At 39.8% G+C, this 17,688-nt stretch overlaps 1 protein-coding gene across 4 annotated transcripts in view; it reads right to left on the reverse strand.

Moving 5' to 3' along the window:
• Positions 1 to 17,215, reverse strand: part of ZNF532 (zinc finger protein 532) — a 34,070-nt gene extending 16,855 nt beyond the window's left edge. For 2 of the 4 annotated variants that reach the window (XM_075726518.1, XM_075726516.1), the window contains exon 1: positions 14,864 to 17,203. In XM_075726518.1, coding sequence (XP_075582633.1) covers positions 14,864 to 17,203 — 2,340 coding nt within the window. Of the gene's footprint in view, positions 1 to 5,505; positions 5,683 to 8,576; positions 8,759 to 14,863 lie in introns of all 4 variants that reach the window. The other 2 variants (XM_075726517.1, XM_075726515.1) reach the window with 2 other exon arrangements.
• Positions 17,216 to 17,688: the final 473 nt, after the last annotated feature.

Below are 17,688 nucleotides of genomic sequence, written 5' to 3' on the forward strand. Positions count from 1 at the left end.
CACAGCTTGAGCCCATTTCCTCTCGTCCTATCGCTAACTCCGTGGGAGAAGAGACCAACACCCCCTCCCTGCCCCCTCCTTTCAGGCAGTTGTAGAGAGCGATCAGGTCTCCCCTCAGCCTCCTCTTCTCCAGGCTGAACACCCCCAGCTCCCTCAGCCGCTCCCCACCCAGCCCTGTGCTCCAGACCCTTCAGAATAAAGATGAGAGAGACGAGTAAAGTTACACTGTTCCAGGTTAGCAAGATGTAAATAAAGACTGGCAGAATTAAAAATAACTCTCTGATTATTTAATGAAGTATATTTCTATTAGAACCATATCTTGCAAATAAAATCAGACACAAGAAATTAGAAAACCTTTATCATCTGTGGTGGAACTAGACAGTGATCTCAGCTGGAATGATTTCAGGTCTGTAGTATATAAATTTATCATCACAGGGCTATACAATTTAATCAAACTATGATCCAGTGTAAGCTTCAGATTCTTACTGTATCTAAAGTAAGGAACAGAAGACTACAGAATTGCTGAGGTAGGAAAGGAGCTCTTTGAGGTCATCTAGTCCAACACCTGCTCAAGCAGAGTCAGCCAGAGCAGGCTGCCCAGGACCATCTCCAGTTGGGTTCTGAATGTCTCCTAGACTGAGACTCCACAGCCTCCGGGCAACCTGTTCCAGTGTTTGACCACCCTCACAGTAAAAAAGTGACTTCTTGTGTTCAGGTGGAAATTCATGTGTTTCAGTTTGTGCCCGTTGCCTCTTGTCCTGTCTCTGGGCACCACAGAGAAGAGCCTGGCTCCCCCTTCTTTGTGCCTTCCCATATGGCATTCATACACATCGATAACATCCTCCCGAGCCTGCTCCTCGCCAGGCTGAACAGTCCCAGCTCCCTCAGCCTCTCCCCATGTAAGAGTTGCTCCAGTCCCTTATTCATCTTAGTGTCCCTTTGCTGGACTTGCTCCAGTATGTCCGTGTCTCTCGCACTGGGGACCCCTGAGCGGAGGGGAAGGATCACATCCTTCGACCTGCTGGCAATGCTCTTCCCAAGCCCTTAATGGCCACATGCCTGGGTAACGCAGCACTCGCAAGCACCGACAGGAGGAAGTGAATCTGCTACAAAAACAATCTGACGTCATTCTGAATTTATCACATATAAAAATTTTCTCTCTCTAAAAACACTTAACAGCTGAATATGTTTACTTTCTATGTAAGCTAAAAGACTTTGTTTTCACAGAAGCACATGAACTATCTGGTAGAGATCCAAATTTCAGACAGGTGTCTGAGAAAAGACTCGACTCGGTTAAATTCATGCCAACATACCTAATAGTATGAGTTGTGACTACACGCACGTGAGTGTTTCTTTCAGTCACAATCAAAAGCATGATTTTCAGTTCTGAACACATGCAACTGACTATGCTGGTTTGTGTTACAACTGAAATACTCAGTATTTAACATTTAACAGCTTAAAACCCCATCCAAAGCTTAAAGGCAGTTACGCTTAGTCAGGACATAATTTACAACCACCTCAATCCAACGAGGCACTTGAGCAAGGCAGGCAGCTCAACTGCAACCACAGCACCGGGGTGGTTACTCGGTAACTGCTCACGCCCCACAGTACACACCAAAATGGGCACGGTACACACAGTTTCGCTTTTCAAAAATTGGGTTAACAAATTCACATATTATCCTAGAATAAATACAGATAGTATCTCACAGGAAAACACTTTCATATCACATAAAAGAGGTTTAGCGTTTTGAAAGCTTCTGCACCAGAGTATGGTATTTCTCCTTCCCCTAATTTTTTCCTATTAAAAAATGTTACTTGTGGGATAATATACTTTGCACCAGTAGTACAGTATATATCCATAATCTGGCTTGATAAACAAGAATTTCTCCAATACCCAAAAAGAGATCAGCCACGAAAAATATCTTAGTGCCATTCCTATGAAGTTACACTGTTTACTGAAAAAAGAAAATCCCATATAAGCTTTGGTTTCCCATAAAAAACATGTAGCGTCTTAGGTATGCTACAGAAGAGCGCTTCAGAAAGTTGAAAGACAAGACACCCATCCATTTCCCTATATTAAAATAATCTAAATTCATCCCACTGAGAATCCCTGCACATAAACTTCATTTTTCATACACCAAATAGTTTACTGTATCTGTTCTGAAACAACCATTTGTAATGTAATTGTAAATTACTCAGCTCCAGCAAATGCCAGAGGCACACAGGCATTTACCCAGTGAGCCTGTAAACAAGAACTGTGAATCAGTAAAAAGTTCCTCAGGACCGGACTGACCTCGGCCCACTAACAGGACAGAAGTCATAAATCCTCCCCAGCCACCCACATGTGCTGACTGGGCCTTGTTTTCGGCTGCACCCCTGTGATGCCCAGAGGAACACCCAGAAGCCAGGCTCCACGGCCACGCAGCGTTCAGCAACATCTGCCTACTGGGTGAGGCTTGAAACTCACATTCAAGGGTCAGACACCTTTTACACACTCAAGGAAAACTCAAAAGCTTCACATTTCCAAACACGGAAGGCTACCGTACCCTTTTCATTTAAAATTTTTACTTCAGAACAAAAATTGAACTGAGCTTGCATAGTCATATCTATAGTGTTACATGACTATATTACACTCCTTCCTTTCAATAACGAATTTAAGCTTTCAAAATGTACGCCAGCCACATGCAACGCAGATGCTAGGTAATAGGATACAGATAAACCAGCAGCAGCAGACTGGTTCAAGGTGAATGTATTTCCTCAAATACAAGAGTGCTCGTCAGCTCTACTCAGTGCTGGTCAGGCCGCACCTGGGCCACCGTGTCCAGTTCTGGTCCCCACAACTCAAGAAAGACATGGACAGACTGGAGAGGGTCCAAAGGAGGGCCATGAAGATAATCAAAGGGCTGGAGAACCTGCCCTAGAAGGAAAGGCTGAAGGAGCTGGGTCTCTCCTCCCTGGAGAAGGCTCTGGGGGACATCATCGCAGTGCTCCAGTACCTACGGGGCAGCTACGAAGAGGACAGAGGGTCTCTCTTCACAAGGAGCCACACGGAGAAGACAAGGGGCAATGGGTACAAGTTGCACCAGGAGAGGTTTCATCTTGATAGAAGAAAGAAATTTTTTACAGTGAGAACAATCACTCGCTGGCACAAGCGCCCCAGGGATGCGGTGGAGTCCCCATCACTGAAGGCTTTCAAGATGCGACCGGACAGGGTGCTAGATAACCTCATCTCAGCCCCCTCTCCACCAAGGGCTGGACCCAGCGACCTTCCGAGGTCCCTTCCAACCTGGGCTGTTCGGTCACTTTAACACAGAACATCACAGCAGATAAACCAGAATTTGAGCAATGCCACAAGCACTTGATGTCAACTTGACCACGAAAAACATTTCCTTTTTAAATTGCTACTGAGTAGCAGAACTCCATGTAGTTAATTCTGAGGAAAACCACAGGTCCTGATAGTTTGAAATAGACCTTATTAAATGGCAAAACAGCAGTCAATGCGAGCATCTTGAGTGTTGGTGGCAACACTGTACTACCTACAGATGCTTGTGAAATGGAAGTAAAGAACTCCAAACATTGCAGAGACTGGGAAAATCCTATGAGTCACTCTGCGTGCATTTAAGACAGCATCTTGATTAAAACTGGCAGATTTAAAGAAAACACCACTTCTTAAGAGCAGCACTCAACTATGAATTCTGTAATTTATTACAATAGTACTTCATAAAATTTTATTTTAGTCTTTTTATAATCAAAATAAATTCATAAAAGAATACAATTATAAGCACATCTATATGGAAAGAAAACTAATGCAAAACACTGAATTCATGAAGTTGGTCAGAAGCAAGATCCAAGATCAGCAGATCCAAGCACAAATCAAGAAGTCTTCTGCACTTTTCATACATGAAGTATCTTACACAAACGGTGATCTTAATCTTTCAGTCTTCTCTAATGAAAATTATGGGAATCTGACACAAGTTTTAGATTAAATGTTGGTATTTCAAAGCCTCTCACTGAAGATACCATTCCGAATTAAAGCCAGGTATCATCTGTCACTGGGTGGAAATGTCTTAATTTGGTATCAGACACAGTAAGTTTGTTGCCGTTTTGCAGTAAATCTCCTGTTAATATGTTAGAAGAAACAGTGATAAACCAAATTCTTCTGAAATCTGGTTATTACATTACATGGTACCTTGTTTCTCTCATCTGCCTTCTATTTTCTTGAGTCTGCAAGTTGTAAAATGTACTAGTATGCTCTGCGCACTCCACAGGAACAACACAGAGTTAAATACGTGAATATTTACTCTCAATACTGCACTGGTACCAACAGAGGAGAAAGGCGACAGAAGAAAAAGGCCTGCAAAGAGAAGGCATCAGGCTAAGACCGATGAGATTTGAAGCCCGATTTTCACATGCATCAGCACCTGCAGCTCCCACTGGCTTCAGCGGAGGCCTTGAATGTTCAACATCGTTAAAACAAAAGACCCTGAAGCCAAGTTCCTAATTGTGCCCTGTGTTAGCATCGTCAGTAAACCACCGTGTTTATGCACAACTTTCCTAGCTGCAGAACGGAATGGGTTCTGCTTTAATCCAGAAAAAAGAGATTACGTGTGGGAAAAAAGCTTATATAAACAGCTCTATAAATGCATCTATTTTGATTTGGAGGGGGCAAGGCTGAAAATGGCTTGAAGGCTGGCACCTCTCACTTAATAACACACTGGAACCGCTGTCCTTGAGATGTGACTGTCTTAGGGTAGCCAAAAACTAGCTCACCGCTCCCAAGACCTATGGCGTTCACGAAGAAAAATCTAGTAGACGGAAAGAACAGATCCTGCAGGAAAAACACTGCCCGACAAGCGAGCGGCTGCCTGGCCTAAAGAACAGGGCACCGCAGGCGGCCGCAGCCCGTGAGAAGTGCCCGGGGTCCGCCCAGAGATGACAACTGCCGCTCCTAAAACCATCTCTCGCAAGTACACACCCTGACCCCTGTGAACTGACGGCACGTAAAGAACCCATTTTCCGAATTCACCCAGACGACTATCTGCGAGCATGTAATAGAAAAAAATAAAATCACCTTTTCCCACCTTTTCAACCAGATGGTATGAAAATCACTGCATTAAGTCCTGATGAGTCTTAGCAGTTCTTTTTGGAATCACATTATCTTAATTCAGAGTAAAAATGCAGGTGAACTAAGTGGATCAAAAAATAAGAACGAGCAACACACTAGCTGCCTGTCCAAATAATTTTTGTAATTACTGTACTACTCTCTTGTAGCACGCAGTGTTTAAAGAACCACTATTGCTATGTTCATGGAAATTTAACCTTTGCCAAATAAATTGCCAGCTAAAAACTCATGAAAACATTGCACGACCTCCGCACGTTACCAACAGGATGACAAACTGTTGGCTGTACCGTACGTGACTTTTAAGATTATAAGCACAGGACAGAATGCAATTTCAGAAGTTATTAAAATGCAGGCAAGTGCAGTAGAAGATTAATTTTGCTTACTTTGGTTCGCCTATCTTGATACCCGGGTGTTGTGTATAGGCATGGGAGTGTGTGCTGGGAGCAGATTTAAATGCCATGGGACAGATAGGACACTTGTAAAAGACTTCACAGTGAGAACCTTGAATATGAGACTTGAGTGCCGCCACATCAGAGTACACAACATTGCAATGCACGCAGCTGCAAAAAGAGTGGAAAAGAGTCAGTTCAGCCTAGCCCAAAGCAGTACTGAAAGAAATGGAATCAACACTGATTTTCAAGCAAGTGGAAGAACATATATATATACAACCAGATAAAACTACATTATTCTGTCAATTTAAACAGCCCAGTAAGAATCAACATAAACAGAGATTTTCATATCAGAAAGTAAGAAAAAAGAAATTTCCCAAATTTAATTTGAAAATCTAAGAGATATGAAGTCAGAACACGTTTTTATGGCATTACAACAAAACAGATAGAAGGGTCGACAGAGGAATATTCTGTTGATTGTAAAAAGAATGCTTAAAACCTCTGCAAATTTGTAGAGATTTTACGAAATGCATTTTTACCACATGCAGTGGATTGTACAAGGGACACCACAGCAATTTAGAAACTACTACCAAAATGGAAAACCAGTAAGGAAAACGTTTCCATCATTTCCCTTGTTTAGATTTAATGAAGACATACTGGTAATGATTTTCTGTACATGTAATCAAATCAGCACTTGGATTTAAAAAGAAAAAAAAAGTAATTTAAACTCAGGACAAGGAAACTGAATCTCTACAATCAGATCAATCTATCAGATTGGAATTCTGAAAATATTTTTCAAAAACATACTTCTGCTGTGTCGAAAATTTGTGACCTTTCCGCATCTATTCTAAAATGAAATGATTAAAAAATTGAATTAATATCAGTACATAAGAATTTCTATACACAATGGTCCCTTTTAGTGCCATACATCTCCAGTACTAAATGCTACCAAGTCCAAGAACATACTGCAATAAACAATTACAAAATAACCTGTCAAATGAACAAATTTCTTATTGACTAGTATTTTGCAGTAAGAGTTTTACAATTTAGACATAGAAGGCCTCTATCCTTCCAAAATTTTAATTTTGGCATCTATCAAATCGGTTTTTGATACTGTTTTAATGCCCTGATGATGGCAATAAAGCAGGAAACACAGTTATACATTGCATTCAAGAATCCCGTTTTCCTTTTAAAAATCTATCACCTTTGAATTTTATGAAATGTCATCCTTTCTTTTCTGAGCACTTAATTTACATTCTTAATACTATTAATCAAGTTTATACCTATCTAGTCTCTGCTTACCAATGCATTTTCTAAAGTAAATGGTGCTTGCCCTTTTTGGGTCTGTTTAAGATCTTCTCTGCTTATACAGAGATGAACATTTCTTCACAGCAGTACAAAGCACGATCCTCTCATTAACAGATCCACTCCCAAGGTGTCACCTCAGGAGAGCTGGGTCACATCTCTCGCCTCTCCATCCCATCCTGTCCAGACTTTATTCTCAGCATCCACCATTGTATATTAAAACAGTTCTTAAGGACCAAGCCTTCCTTTCTTGGACTGCTATAACAGCATTCTTGTTTTCAACTTGGAAGGATGCAATTAAACTTAAGGTTGAAATTTTCAGCTGATTTAGTTCAGACAACTAGCCAAAATCGCTGAAATCAAACTGAACTCCCTCACAGAGGTCCTCTGGAAAGGCAAGACAGGCTATGCTGTTCCTCGAGCGAATGCACCATGGTGATAAATTGATGCTGAGGAGACTAAGAAGGAAGACATTAACTTTCCCAGATACTGCTTTTCTTTATCTAGGTATTTTTGGTTTAGTCTCACCATATACAGAAAGTCTGACAGTGTGACACGAGATACATCTTGAAAAGTTTGGTAACTTTAGTTTAGATTCACAGTGAAGAATTTATGAGTCTTCTGGTGTTACTGGTGCAGGCTGTCAGTCTCTTTAGATGATTCTGTGTACAAACCCAAGAGGCACAGACTAAAGGGAAGGCAAGTAGAGTGGAGGCAGCAGATGTAAGAAATGTAGGACGAGACAGACTACTGCTTGGGAGAAAAGAATAAAAGAGAAGAACCCAAAGAAACGCAAAGAGCTGAGAGCTGTGTCAGGCCATGGATTCGATCTGAAAACAGACTGCCAGAGCAGCTGCTCTGATGCAGTAAAAATGCTTTCTTCCCTTAGTGGAAGATTTCACAGCCATCCTAGCAAATGAACTTGGGGCACCTTAAGGGGGAAGAAGCTGCCTACGGGTAAGATTTTCAGTCACCCTTCTCCAATCAGACAGGGTGAAGTGGAAATATTTTAGGAGTGCTGAGCAAAGCTCGGCTATATAGGTTGGTCTTCTGATCTCTTGCTGTGCTGCCTGCCATTCAGTGCAAGTAAAATTCTAAGAGAAAACAATTTTTCAAGCCTTTCAAAACTTAGCATTTCCACAAAATGCCTCTGGTCCCCATTTTCTCAGCGAGTTGCCATTACAGAGGAAACGTAAGAATAAAAGGGAAACTGAAGAGTGACAAAGAACCAAAAGACCAGGCTGTTCAAATCAGAAAGGTAATTTTCAAGCGATGTAAAGCTGAGGAATCTTGACTTCCCACAGAAAAGAGAGCAACCAGATAGATGCAGTACGCCTATCAGCATCTCGATAATAAATTTTGGCAGTACATACTGAAAACGACGGTTCTAGCACAGAGAACAATCTGAAACTCAGTGTTTTGAAAAAACTCAAAAGGTTTTTTTTAAGAACCTGAAATTAAGAAAATACATCTGAATTCTCTAGACCTTATAAACTGTGAAGTCCTGAATCTGATGTTTTATGGCTGGATGAGATTAGCTAATATTCTGATTTAGTAACATACAAAAGCGGATGCCCAAAACAAAGCAGAATCCTAATGTGGTATTTATTCCAAAATTTGTAGTACTAATAGCATTGTTGCCATGACAACCTTAACCCCATGAAGCTGTATTCTACAAACAATGCTTATGAAAATGGAAAATTACTTCTAAAAGCATAAATTATACATAAATTGACAACAAAAGTAATCATTATACTGACCGAAAACCAACTCTTCGGGTATAATGCAGGCAGTTCTTAGTGACATGAGTCTGGAAGTGGACAGATCTGCAGATTGCTCCACATTCAGGACACGTGTATGGAGATTTATGCTGATGAATTCTCTGGTGTGATGCAAAACTGCACTGGTTAGGAAGCAGCATCTGGCAGATATTGCATGTCTTCTAAACGATAAACCAAAATAGATGAAACAAAAGGTTTGGTTCAGCTATACATAACGTCTTGTGTCAAACACTGTAATATATCAAATAAAAGGTTAAATGCTATGACTGTGATGTGAACCAAAAGAAGTAGGCAAGTACTACATGCGGGCCCTACTGCCAAATCTTGTAGGACAGAGCTGGCAGATATTGGCAACCAGACATAGCGGCATTCTGGGCCATTCTGACACAACAAAGCTCCTTCATATACCACTGGCCACGGGAGATGCATGTTGGTTTATATAAAGTTTACTTATGTGCCTCACAAGATTACCTTAATGCAAGGGGCTTAAGTACAACTTGAGAATCAAGGCTTATGGTTTTAACTTAGTGCACCACATAAAGCAAAAAACCCAAACCCACCAAATATACTATCTTCTTTATAATATAATAATCTTAATAATATAATAATCTTCTTTCTTTGATCCTTGCTCCTGATGAATTCTTATGGTAACATCCCCAATACCAATAAAATGGAGTATTATCAGGCAGAGTGCACAGATAATGTCAAAATATATTTCTCAGGCTAGAATACATCACCTGCATTATATCAACATATTGTGCATCTGAGTAAAAACTAGACACATATAAAATATTTACAAAGCTTTTCTTTGCAGGGCAATCTTTCTACATGCAGGAGTAACTTACTAAACTAATTCTTTTCTTTTACTTTGTTACACAAATTTTACTTACAATAATACATCTCTAAGATCTCTAAGCAGATAGCTGACATCACATATGAAGCTATGCTTCTGTTTAACTTTGATCACAGAAGCTGCTTCGACTTCAACAGAAACACTCATGGTCTCAAAGTCAAGCACAAATACAAATCTTTGCAGAACAGGACTTTAACTCAGCTTCATTTCATAAGACTTTGCTTTGTAAGGCTTTTCAAATTATTATTTCTTATGACTTGGGACTTACGAATCTCACCAGTGACTTATGAAGATTTAAAAACAAACCCAAGACTCCTTCATGACACGGGTATTTTTTTAACATGAGATTTGCATATTTTTAGAAACGTTATCCGTAAGAGTCTTGCAGATGTAGCGATGTGTACATTTTGCAAGAATACAGAACAAAACAAGATCTCCAGAGCTGTGTTATAAATTATTTACTAACCTATGTATGAAGAAACCCTGAAATAAATCATTAAGAAATCATAGTTTCTTACTAAAAGACTGGTGCTCCACAAAAAGTCACCCCTTTCTTCCAATTTAGGCAACTCTCCTTTAAATCTCTTTTAAAAAACTGTACTATCCAGATTATATAATAGCAGAATCAAAGCTACCATTGTAGAAGAAATAGCACAGTGTTACAAATAGCTTTCATAGGAGTCCGATTTACTAGTATTAGCAACTACACCAGTAAAAAAAGAGAGCCTGTTCCCATTTAATCAACAGGAGACAGATACTAACTCCAAAGACAGAAGGAAAAAGCCTTTATAGGCACTGCAAAAAAAGATTTTTTTTTTTTCCAAATAGAACACTGTTTAATATCAAGGTCTAAAGTAACTTCTTAATTGCCTTAGCATTTTTGCAATATTACTGATACTCTAAGAACAAGTATATTTTTTTATTACAAACTGTACACTCCATTTTTATTCTTTTTCCAAAATAGCGTGATCTAAATGCTGTTTTTGAGGGTGCATGCAAATACTTTGACTCTTTTTTTAGAAACAGTAATTTTAAGTAGAAATGTTAACATGAAAAATCTTGTGGTCACACACAGAAGCAAGAAGTGTATTTTCATATGGTTCACTTTTCATGTTTACTTTGTGAACATGGTGGCCTGTTATGTTTGAACACGGTCTCCCTCCAAACACTGTTCCCAAACGTCCTGGCAACAGCAAGATGGCAAAATGCAAAACATTGAAATAGAGGAAGTTAACCAAAGAAAATCTACCATTACTCAAATTCAGATTCAATATTAACACTACTGCCAGCCTAAAAGATTGATAGCATGGATACGTTTACTACCCTTGTGAAAGGCTTTGCCTGAGGTTAACTATCTGCAGGGATCTGGAACTATCAGCCTGATGAGAGCCTTTGTAAGGCTGAAATTCTGCTCAGACACTATACATAAAGACTCGCTTTGAAATGCCCAATATTTGTCCTCAATTGACCAAACAGCTATGGCCAGACCCACCGACTCATGCCCTCCAACACTGAACAGAACTGTTCGGGGTGTTAACTTTTGTCTTCAGCTCAGGCTTAAAGGCAAAACCCCGACTAACCACAACTCTACTTAAAATGTGCTTGCCGCATTTACTTGGCTTCAGTACCATTCCTAAGATCTATCTTTGGCCATTTATGTGTTAATAAGCACCAATATAGTACTGGAGAATCTGGAGTATTATTTGATTACATAAGAAAACAGCAGAACAGAACTTCTTATTCCAATAATAGAAATACATGGGGTTTTCCCAGTCCTTCCAAAGCCTTTCGTCTGCAGCACTACAAAAGGAAACTGGGATGCTACGCCACAGAAGAGCCATACAACATTCCAACCCCAGCTAAGCACGTATCTCTGATTTTGCAACAAGCAGCCTGCAAGATTCACCTGTAATGCTGGTAACTCAGACTGATGCAAAACGCCAATAATGCTATTTGTTAAGGCCACTGTTTTGCTATTTTGATAAGCACAGTAAAATGTTTCATTGTAACTGATTACAGTAGAACAAGAAGAATCTACTGTGAAATTCTAAAATTCAGCATGTTTGCTTACCATTTTATTTTGGGCTTAAGGTGGCATTAACTTCCAGTTCTCTCATTCCAACCCATACCAAAATAAAACACAGTTTGTGAAAATCATCACCTGCCTGCATTTAAAGTCAAAGTTTCAGAAAAAAAAGTTAGAGGAAAAAATGGTGGAGGTGGAAAATAAAGATACACAAGAACTATGAGTATGAAGGGAAATGAGCTATGTCATTTCCATGGGAGCTATACACTTGTATCTGTAAATGAGACTAATATTAACATTAGTTAGCCCAGGTTTTCCCCAGTGCGTAGATGAGGGTTTCACTCAGGCAGGAAACCCATCAGTGAGTGGTCCCATTCCCTTTAACAGGAATATTAACAGAAGTAAAATATTACAGAAAGGTAACAACTTTACAGGGAACATCTTTTAATTGCTAGGGCTGTTTTACTGTTGTTTATTTTAAAAGAAACATTCTACCTGCATAACAAGAACAGCAACAGCTACTTATTGCTTAGACTCATTGAAAACATCAAACAGTATACAATTTCCATTTCAAGAGCAATTAGGTGGGCACTAGAAAGACTGGTAAGCTGCAAATAGTAACTTTTTTTCCTATTATTTGTTTGCAAAATCCAAATGTTTATTTTTATTCTTTCTTCGTTCCTTCCAAAATTCAAATATCATCTAACTTTCCTGTCTCCTTCCCCCCAAAATAATGGTAGTTTTACAACAAAAAGCCAGTGCCAAACACTAAGAAGGAAAACAGAAGTCAGATCATTTCTTGTCCAAGCTTTTCAAGGGGTAACAGATAATGAAAAGGTACTAAAATGTTTATTAATAAATGCCTATACAGAGTCTTTCTTCACCAAACACTACCCTTGCAGCAATGCTTGGGACAAAAAATGGACAAAAAGATAACAAAAAGAAAGCAGGATGTATTGCTCTCACTAAAGCAACTGTTCAGTTGAACAGTTTCCATGCTGGGCATTTCAATATAGCTACGACACTACAGTATGTAATAAAAAGCCGCATAAAAAAACCAGCACAGAATTGAAAACTGCTGCTTGATATATGAAAAGGACTAAGAAAAATAATTTTTAGGAGGATATTTCAACAAAGAACATTTAAAACTACGTTTATTAAGAGTGTTCCTTTAAAATGGAACAACATGAAAATAGCTTCTTTTCCTCCAGTGCTTTGCAGCAACAGGGCTGGCTTTTGTTTTGTTTTTTTCTAAAAAACCTGGAAATCCATGGCCTATAAGCAGGTATTAAGGCCCTGTTCATACATCAGCTCTTAAAAGAGAGCAAGTTTCCAACAAGAGACACAGACACATTGTCAGGCAGTAGGCAGTGCTGTTCTCTGTACCTTCACGAGCTTTCCTCCCTGAACAGCAGTATCTTTGTACCCATACTTATCTTTCCACCTAACTGCTGTTATATTTTGACATTTTATGAACATCTCAGTTGCTTTCCCACAGTGAATGACCAGGGTAAACAGAATCTAACAGGACATGCATGGAGGGCAAACTCGACAGCAACAGGGCAAGAGCACCAGAGAGGTAGCAGGAAAGGGCAAAAGGCGTTTCTACAAATCTGGTTTGTTTACCTGTCCATACAAAAAAAGGCCCCCACAGAAAGCGAGTACATCACTTTATATCTTTGTTCTTGTCTATTTTTTTCATGTTATCCTTACCTCATCCTCCCAACCTATTCTCAGTATATTTGGCTGTCTCTCATCCACTTGCTTTATCTTGGTGCCTTCTTAATTGCTTGATTTTATAGTATCAAGAACAACAGGGTTTTCACAAAGACTACTGGATCTTAGCATACCAAATGGTAACTAATGGACCTATTATGGAAAAAAAGATAAATCTAACACCAATAAGCACCAGCAAAGGAGTTAGTTAAAAAATAGTTACTGAGTATTAAGTAACTCAAGAGCTGGTGCAGAATATACTCATGGTCAGCTGTTACTGTTCAAAACTGCAGCAAGATCTAAGGATGGAATACATTCTGCTAACTTCTGACAAAAAGCTTAAATAAAGTCGCTTTAGGTAGGCACATCTGTAGTATCTTCAAATGGAAATTCACTCACATGGCATGTCACTGTGAAGCCAGGCAATTTCAGCCTAAGTCCGCTAGCCAGTTAGTAAAGTAGGAGCTGAGGCAGAGCCACATAATCCATATAGTCAGTATTATTTCCATGTTCAAATCTCTCTGCATTACTATCTGTAGTGGCGGGCGCAGTGTAACTGCTTCATGGCCACAGAACAGGTCTTAAGTTTAGCAAATAGATTCTGACAGGAACCTGTCTGCACTTCTACGACTAGTGGATTTTTTCCTAACTGCAAGACTTAAAAACCTTTATCCTGCACGTTGCTGTGTGATTCCCAGGAATATTCCTGGGGCATTCCTGTCTCGATCAGTCTGAGCATGTTTGCAGGTTTTCAGCTTCCCACATAGCAAGAAGCTGCAACACCAAGCTCAACTGAATGCTTTGAAACACGCCAGAATCCCTTTTAATTGGCACACCCCAACAGAAATCCAACTATATCATGTAATTAACGATCTTAACTCTTACAGGATTATAAAATACATCGCACACTGATTAATATTAACTTTTATTGAATGACGTGTTTCTTTCAGATTAGGCCACATACATTAGTAAAGAATTTTAAAATGGTTTGTAAGTTTAACTCATTAGCAATCGTTGAGGAAAGGAAAACCAACACAAATAAACAAATGGTCACACAGCAAGAAATGCATGCTAGTGAACACCACTTTTCACTTCTGTTTAAGAAAGACCTGAAGAAAACAGCATGCATATCCCGTCAATAGAATCAGTGTGCCATTTACTCATTGCCTAGAGCCCCTGTAGATAAGAGGAATGCCCAGCTCACTTATGGTGCTATAGGAAAGTAATAAAACCTGAAGACAAATCAAGAATTAATCACTTAAACATATCATCCAGATTGTATAGGCGGGCTGTTAATGAGGGTGCCAATTAAGTGGATTCCACAGGATACTCAAATTCCAAAGCACAGAAATAATCATTAAAAATTCTTAGTAAAGACCATTGTTAATTTATGTATTGTAATGTTCAGCTGTAAGAAAGCTAATGCTAAATTTTAGTAAAAATATACGGTGTAAATTTCAGACTTCAGGGCCTAAAAAAATCCTAAGAAAACTCGTATTTAAAAAATATTGACATTCACTACATAAATGCTTGCAAGATTTTTTGTGGTTTTCGTTTATACTTTTAATCACGGAGGTTCAGATAATTAACAGCTAAATGAAAGTAAAAACATATCCGAAGTCTCCTAGGCTTATAGATGAAACATTGGAATTTAAACATATGATACTCTACTTGTCCACTTGTGTCTGCAGCCTGCTGGAAATGAGTTGCAAGAGATGTCTCATCTTGGAAAACTTCATTACACTCCAAACACTTTAGACTATGTCTACAGAGTTTCGATGGATCTTCGTCTAGTGGCATAGCTGGAATGACAGGGGTGCTTGCTGGGGCCGATATTACTGTCCCAGTTATGCCAGACTGTATCTTTGTTACAGTATGCGTGCCAACTCCCACAGGGCTTTGAAGCATAGATGTAGCAGTATTGCTTGAAGGAGATGCTATCATTTGATCTGCTGGGACTGGTTTTAAAATCAGGTGTGAACACTGCATTACAACTCCTTTTTCCTTGTGTCCACGAGCATGGGAAAGAAGACTGCATTTATTGTAGAAAACTAAATTCTTTGTACAATGATTACACGTCACTTCAATTCGCACACTTCTCCTGTCATAATGCTGTGTCAGGCTCTTCTCAAGAGCAAATGAGTCACCACACTCCAAACACTTGTAACCTCGCGTTGGTAACGTTATTCCGGCATTGGCAGGGGGACTAAGGTTTGGGATGTAAACTGGTACGGGATTGACACTACTCAGCACCTTATTGAATGCTTCCACTACAGAACTTTGTAGAGATGAAACCACCTGGACTCGAGACACTTTTTTAGAAGGCTGTGAGGCTGCTGCAGAAATTATTGCCTGCTTTATTTGTTGCTGAGGTTTCGTTAGCACTTGGCGGAGTTCAGAGGTGGTTTGAGCACCTTGAGGCAGAAGATTAAGGTTGGCAAGATGGACTGTCTTTGGCACAAGTTTAGCACTGGCAAGGCTTGACGCTGGCACCACAACAGTCTGCTGTTGTATAGCATTGGCAGCTTTTATAATGGCGCTACTGGCGCTCTGCACTGAAGCAGCAGATATTACAGTGGCTTTCACTGTAGTATTGTTAGCAAGCTTCAAATTAATAACTTGTGAACCTGCTGTTTTAACTGCTGAAACAGGGAGAAAGGCAGTAGCCACGGGTTTGATAGTGACCTGTTTTGGTGCAAGTTCTGCAGATGCAACTGCATTGGTGACAACTGTGGACTGAAGAGGAGCTCTAGGAGGCGAGGAAAGAACAGCAGCAGACGTTGGTGAGGACAGGAGAGATGTCATGGAAGTTACCATAGAAGCAGTCTGCTCTGGCTTTTTACCAGAGTCCAGATCAACTTCTGGCAACACTCTAGTAACAGTTCTCTTGATCTCCCCAGAAGAAGTCTTGATGGTCTTTATGCGAACTTTAGGAATTGCTGGTGTAGAGCCTGCAGGAGAAGATGGAGACCCTTTGCTACTGTTCTCACTCGATACACTTCTGGGGCTATCAGGTGGTTTGATAGATGGCTTTTTAGCACCATCAATGAGACTCTGAGATTCAGGTGATTTTTCAATAGCCCGGGGACTTTCACTCATGTCTTTTGGTAATGGAGAAGATTCTCCTGAATTAGACTGTAAATCCTTACTGGTATCTGTAGCTGCCTTTTTAGCACTCAGTGCTGCAATTGCAGCAATGCATGAAGAAAGCTTTGCTGATGACTTTGCTTTGGACTGTGAAATGCTGGCAAGATTTGTTTCACTTTTTTCAGTACTGAGTTTTCCATCAAGTACCCTGTTTTCAAGAAGCTTCTCAGAATTGTCTTTTAGCAATTTGTCCTCTGTTTTTCGAGCTTTAAAAGGCTCATAGACACTTAAATTCATGGAGTTTGTCTCTGTCTCTCGTTTAGCAACTTTATTTTTATCTATACCACTTGAAACTGGGATTCCAGATTTAATCAAGTTCTCCCCTCCAAGTGCCTTTAGTTTGTCATATTCCTGCTGAGATACAGATCCTGCCAAGACATTTGCTCTGAAATTTGCACGCATCTCCTCTTTATCTGGAGGGTCATCCACCTCGATTTTTTCATCATCATCAAATTCTTCAGCACTTGATATTGGGCTAAACTGGTTGAAAGCTGAATCCTTCAGTGTAGTCTCAGCAGCTGACCCCTCATCTTTAAGTGACTTCCCTTCATCTTTACTGTAACTATCAAGAGCTGATGATGTTAGGAAGCCATTATGCAAGCCATTGCCTGTGGAATGGTGGCCATCCTTGTCCACTCCTTCGGAAGAATCAATAGTACGCACATTTTTCACAATGACACTCACACCAACATCAGATGATGATGGGGCATGAGAATCTTCATCCGTGTGAGCATTTTGTTTTATGTGGCTTTCATGGTCATCATGTCCAGATTCAATAGCTGCTTTTGGATCAACCATGTCTGGTATGTCAAAGGCTGCAAGAAGGTCATCGAAATCTGGGGTCTTCATATCCCCCATGGTCATGTATTTGATTGTAAGCAAATCTGTAAAATAAGCAGAAAGTCATCATCTCAGTATTTTAAGCTCTAATAGCACAGTCTGTTCACATATGCCATGCAAAAAGGTGCTATTTCACTTCTGAAGTAATATTTTCAGAAATTACACATTACAGAACAGCGTTCCAGTGCAAGTGTACAGTCAAATTATTACACCAAGAGCTGGAGCAATCCATCAACTTCACAGACTGTAACCTAGTCATTTCATTCTAGACACAAATTCCTCTTCAGTGACTTTCTTCCTCATCCCCCTCCTACCCTCTCCCACATACACTATGATTACAGCAAGATACCTAGACTTCCATGAAAATAATGTGAGGCGCTTGCAATTCCTCCTAAGTCTAGATTTTCCTTGACATTTGCATTACCAACCTGATGAGCCTTCTTGAAGATGGTAACAAACGTGTTTCTACTAACAGTTTAAGACTGTTGCACTGTTGTCTAGAAATTAAA

This window comes from Pelecanus crispus, chromosome Z (genome assembly GCF_030463565.1).
Source record: "Pelecanus crispus isolate bPelCri1 chromosome Z, bPelCri1.pri, whole genome shotgun sequence".
NCBI lineage: Eukaryota > Metazoa > Chordata > Aves > Pelecaniformes > Pelecanidae > Pelecanus > Pelecanus crispus.